The 5,733-nt window shown below is 34.6% G+C and overlaps 1 protein-coding gene across 1 annotated transcript; it reads left to right on the top strand.

The window, feature by feature from the left end:
• Window positions 1-326: 326 nt before the first annotated feature.
• LOC120215454 (40S ribosomal protein S6-like) lies at window positions 327-1,906 on the top strand. The gene is made up of 4 exons (XM_039213142.1): window positions 327-376; window positions 468-576; window positions 887-1,164; window positions 1,650-1,906. The coding sequence occupies exons 2-4, from the start codon at window positions 495-497 to the stop codon at window positions 1,881-1,883; spliced, it is 594 nt and encodes a 197-aa protein (XP_039069073.1). The 5' UTR covers window positions 327-376; window positions 468-494; the 3' UTR covers window positions 1,884-1,906.
• The last annotated feature ends 3,827 nt before the right edge of the window (window positions 1,907-5,733 follow it).

The raw sequence follows: 5,733 nt of genomic DNA, 5'->3' as shown, positions 1-5,733 counted from the left end.
GGGAAACTTTCTTCTTTCCTAGTGGATTTGATTTTTAGTTTGTTCGAAATTTTGGTAACATACATAGAAAGGAAGTGATCAGGACATGGCTCCGAAGGCAATGGGGCGCATAGTTTCACATTCTGGGAGTTAGCAACGGCAACAAGGAATTTTAGGGAAACCAATGTGCTTGGGGAAGGAGGATTCAGAAGAGTTTTCAAAGGTCGATTGGAAAATGGGAGGTAAATTTTCTGCTTTTCTTTTTAATTTCATGTATATGTTTTGTCATATTTCCTGCATCTGTTTTCTATATCAGTTATTGTGTAACTTTTGAAATATGTGGCTTTTGTTTGACAAGAGGATCTCCCAGGAGGTTGCTGGAGATGCTTTGGGCGAGGTATGTGGCTAACTATTTTCATTTTTTTATATATTTTTGAAGTAATGATTGATCTGTTCGAGTTAATAGAAATTTCCACTGGATTTGATAGGAATTCAAGGGCTACGTTTTCAAGATCATGGGAGGTTGCGACAAGCAAGAGTTTCCAATGAAGCAGGGTGTTCTAACTCCTGGCCGTGTACGTCTTTTGCTGCATAGAGGTGAGCTTGCTGCTGATCATTGTAAAATATATTTCTATGATTAGGGTAAGTATTTGATTGAGTTGAGTTGTATTAAAAAATGAGTAGTTGAGTTTATGAGTCTTATTTTGTCAGTCGAGATTAATTTGAAATTTTATCAAATGGAGTTGAATAAATTTTACTGAATCGATGAAGCACCAATGTGACCTATGTATTACGTTAAGACTTAGTGCTTCATTAAGCTTCTGTGGATTGGGATTTTGGTTTGTAAGCCTTCATAAAGTCTTCCTCTTCAGAATGAGGAGTGATTCATTTATATGTTTAAGAGCAGGTACCCCATGTTTCCGTGGATATGGAAGACGTAATGGTGAACGCAGAAGGAAGTCTGTTCGTGGATGCATTGTCAGCCAAGACCTGTCTGTTTTAAACTTGGTTATAGTGAAGAAGGGAGAAAATGATTTGCCCGGGCTTACTGACACTGAAAAACCGAGGATGAGAGGTCCAAAGAGAGCATCCAAGATCAGAAAGCTGTTTAACCTTTCTAAGGAAGATGATGTCCGGATGTATGTCAACACTTACAGGAGGACTTTCACCACAAAATATGGTAAAGTTTCTTTTTCTTCCTTAGATGATCTCTATATATAAGCAACCATGTTGATGATTTATGTTATGTTGGCTACTCGAGCATTATCCAATTATATTCTTAATGTTAAACTGTCTACTTCGACCTGTCAATGCTGACTCAAACCCAAAAAACTTGGATCTGTATCTAACTTGATCCGATTTTGTCTTAAATTGTCATTACCTGAACCCAAAAATGTTAGAAACCAAAATGATCAAAACCTGAAATGACTTGTACTTGGAATCACCTAATTCCAAAATAATCAGAACTTGAATTGTACCTTCTTCAGCATAAACACAGCGCTTAATGTGCACAATATGTTGAGATTTTCTTAGATGTTTTTCATGACGGGATGTATTGTTAAAATTCATGCATGTATTGCATTTGCAAGCCTCAGTCACCCACTAGTGGCAATTTCATTATCGAACATTTAGTTATTGATCAGTAGAGTTTTATGGATTTCAAAAGTAAGAAGGTCAGTAAAGCTCTAAAAATCCAGCGGCTGGTGACTCCATTGACACTTCAGAGGAAGCCAACTAGAATTGCAGATAAGAAGAAGAGAATCGCCAAGGAAAAATCAGAGGTAGCTGAGTACCAGAAACTGGTTGCCACGAGGCTGAAGGAGCAGCGAGAGCGCCATAGTGAGAGTTTAGCCAGGAGGAGGTCCAAGCTCTCTGCTGCTTCTAAGCTTTCTGTTGTTGCTTAGATTGCCTTCGAAGTTTCAGTGAACAATGGAAATGGTTAGTACTCAACTTTTTTGATGTTATAAGCTGAGAAATTTTGCTTATTTTTCAATGTTCTGTAATAATGCTTCGAATGCTGAAAGAGATAATCGAGAACGGACTTGAAGTGCTGGTCAATAAGAATGTAAGCAAACTTTTCTGATACACATCTGTCATATCATACATACACATTAGTCATACAACTATCATATGGACTAGTATATTTTCTTGTAGAATAAAGAATACAACTATCATACATAAATATTTCTTGTATCATATACACATCTGCCATATCATACATACACATTCTTCTGTCTCAACAATATATACAAATGCAACTAGCTGTAAGAATGCCAATTAAGTTTGTCACAATAAATGTTTTTTTTGGTTACATTGTCCTCATTTCCAGAACTTAGTGATCTCTTTATGACCTGAAACTAAAGATCCATTGTGTTTTTTTTGGGCTTTGTATTTTACGTACAGAGGCGAAATATAAATTTGAGAGCATAGATGTTATTTTTCTATGCAAGCTTCATCTTCCATTGTTTTGCCTAGTTTTGTAATGCATTTTTCTCTCCCTCAATCTTGCCATGCAGGTTGTAGCTCCTGTCAAAATGACATTTGAAATGTAAGTGTTATTCTTTATCTAAAATAGCTGTTATTATTTTCAATTACTGCTTAGCTACAGTATCGATTTTCTCTTTCCTAAACAAATGTTCTCGGTGTTGTAGATATGCAACATGTGTAATACCTATAAGTGCCTTCTCTGCATCAAGTCTTTGGTAAGTATTTAACTGTGGTATAACTGGAATTTGTGTTTGGTGTGTGGTGTAGTGTTTTCCTTATTATGGTGCGGTTTGTGTTGTGTAATGAGTTACTTCTATCAGCAAAAAGTACATACTGCTTGAAAACCCTGCCGAGACTGAAAGCAGAGTATTACTTGTTGCTTGTTTCAGACTCTTTTTTGTTTTAAGTATAATATTGTTCCTCAATGATCTGTCTGTTTTCCTATCCTAATGGTTGTTAAAGAGTTACTGCACCCAAGTTGGTAGGTTGATTTGAGTTTGTGAAAAATCTCAACTAAATAAACCTGGATAATTATTGTTAAGCTCAAATCAAGTATAGATGCAGTAGCAGTACCTACTACATGTATTGTTTTATCTTTTATTTTGTTTGGTGTACATGTATTGTACCTGCTTATTATGTACTGGCTGTGAAAATTTTTTGACATATTTGTTTTATTTTGCTTACCATTTGTTGATATTGTTTTTGCATATTCTAAGCATCCTCGTTTTTTGTTGTCAATACAGGTTTGAAAACACTGCCTATTTGCACATATCTATGGCTTTTATCCAGATGCTCAAATCTCCAAGTATGTGGAAACAAAGTACATTATTGTATATATATAATGGTTATATGTTCTTTCTCAATGTCGTATTTTCTTTGTTTTCTTTGACTAATCGTTTATTGTAAACTATTTGTAGTATGAATATATTGTATACAAATGGATTGCTTATATATAATATGATATATATATTTAGTATTATGAGACATTAAATGTGATTTAGTTTGATTATTTGTTAATCTACAATATATATATATAATTTATGAAATACAATCACGACACACGGATGTAAGTCATACAAATGTGTGTCATCTTCATTTATGACGGGTGTTTCAATGACACGCAATGTAAGTCATACATGCGTGTCATAAATTTATGACACACAAATGCGTGTCAAGCAGGGGCTTCAATGACGCTCAATGAACGTCATAAATGTGCGTCATAAATGTGTTTCATAAATGTGCGTCATAGATTTATGACACAAAATTGCGTATCATCTAAAATTCATGTCAGTGGCTTCAACGACAGTCATTTGTGTGTCATCCGCACCCATAGATGACGCGCAATGCGCGTCAATAAAGGGGTTTTTTATACTAGTGAATTCTGTGAAGTAATTCTAATCTTCTTGGATATGATATTCGGCGCACTTGTTGCGTCTACTTTTACTACTTGATAAATGATAGTGTATGCTTGTACCGATTTTTGTTACATTATTCGAAGCATCAAGTTTTTGGCACAGTTGTCAGGGATTAGTGTCATTAAATTTAGAGTTGCTTTTTATTTACTAACTTTGCTTTTACTTTTTGTAGATAACTTTATCAGGACGTTGCTGGTGCATAACCCACCACAATAACTAGGACTTAATATCGTTTGATCTAGAGATAAAGAGAACTTTTTGATCAAAGGAGATAACAAAATCAAGAACATCCATACATGAATCATAATGTTGTGGGCAATAATGGTAAATTACCATTGCCGATTGAGGATAATGAAAATCATCCTAACAATAATGGGCAAAATGAAGAAACGATTCCACCCTTGCAAAATGAACTGATATGACCACATACCATAATATTGATGACAAAACTAGACCAATCTGAGAGCACATTGTGCCCATTCTAGATGACTTAAATCCCAACATTGTTTAGCTGACAAAACTTGGAGTTGAAGCCAGTGATGTTCCAAATGCTGCAATAAATGGGGATGTATTGTGGGATGAACACCAAGGAACCCCAAGTACACTTGTGATCATTTATAAAAGTTTGCAACTCATTTATATAACAAGGAGTGCACGAGGAGGACTTGAAGCTAAAATTATTTCCGTACTCGTTTTACGGCAAAGCCAAGGCATGGCTCAATACGCTACCACCTGGTTTTATAGGATCTTGAAACGAACTTGCCTAAAATTTTTTGCTATGATTTAACACTCCCAACATGAATGCATGGTTGAGAAATGATATAACATCTTTCAAGAAAATGGAAGATGAAAACCTTTATGAAGTTTGTGATTGATTTAATTTTTTTTGTGAAAATGTCTGATGCATGGTTTGCAACAGTGGACATACATGAAGATATTCTACAATGGAATTAACATGAAAACAAGGATGGTTGTATATGCTTCTATCAATGGAAAATTGTTGGACTAATCCTACAATGAAGCTTATGATATCTTAGAGAGGATTTTCAGCAATGACAACCAATACCCCAATACAAGGATTATGTTAGGTAGACGCATTGCTATAGCAGTAGATAATGATGCTCTGGACAAATTGAACACAAATGTGACATCATTGACTAAATGATGAAGAAAATGCAAAATCATGGAGATTTGTATGAGGTAAAAGCTACATTTATTGTTAATTTTACTTATTTCGTTGATAACCATAATTTTGAAAATTGACTATAAAACCATAATTCTATTTAATTTTTGATAATTTACAACAAGAATGAAAATGCCAATGCTTATGGGAACACCTACAATATTAACTTCCAAAATCATCCTAACTTGTCTTAAATAAGTCATAATGTAGCCAACCCCAATATGATAGTTCAATCAAATTATGGGAATACACAATAGTATCAACCGAAACAGTAATATACTCAATAGCACCCGATGTCATAACATTAGTCACATTATCAGGCAGTGCAATAACAACAACACAACAATCAACAAAATTTTCAAGGGTAATCATCCAACTTAGCCTTAGCTTCAACATCAACATTGGTTGAGTCTCTACTAGAGGAGTACACCTCAAGAAATGAAGTTGTGATCCAAATTCAGTTAGTATCACTATGATCATTGGAGAATCAAGTTGGACAGTTGATTAATGCATTGAGCAATAGACCATAAAGAGCATTACCAAGTGACATTGAAGTTCCAAAAGTTCAAGGAAAAGCTCATTTCAATGAGCATTGCAAGGTTATCACAAAACATATTATAATCTATATTTGAAAACCAAATGATGAAAACAAAAAGAAAGAGGGTGAGA

Source organism: Hibiscus syriacus, unplaced genomic scaffold, assembly GCF_006381635.1.
Source record: "Hibiscus syriacus cultivar Baekdansim isolate YM2019G1 unplaced genomic scaffold, ASM638163v2 tig00110120_pilon, whole genome shotgun sequence".
NCBI lineage: Eukaryota > Viridiplantae > Streptophyta > Magnoliopsida > Malvales > Malvaceae > Hibiscus > Hibiscus syriacus.
This window is presented reverse-complemented; position numbering and strand designations above follow the sequence as displayed.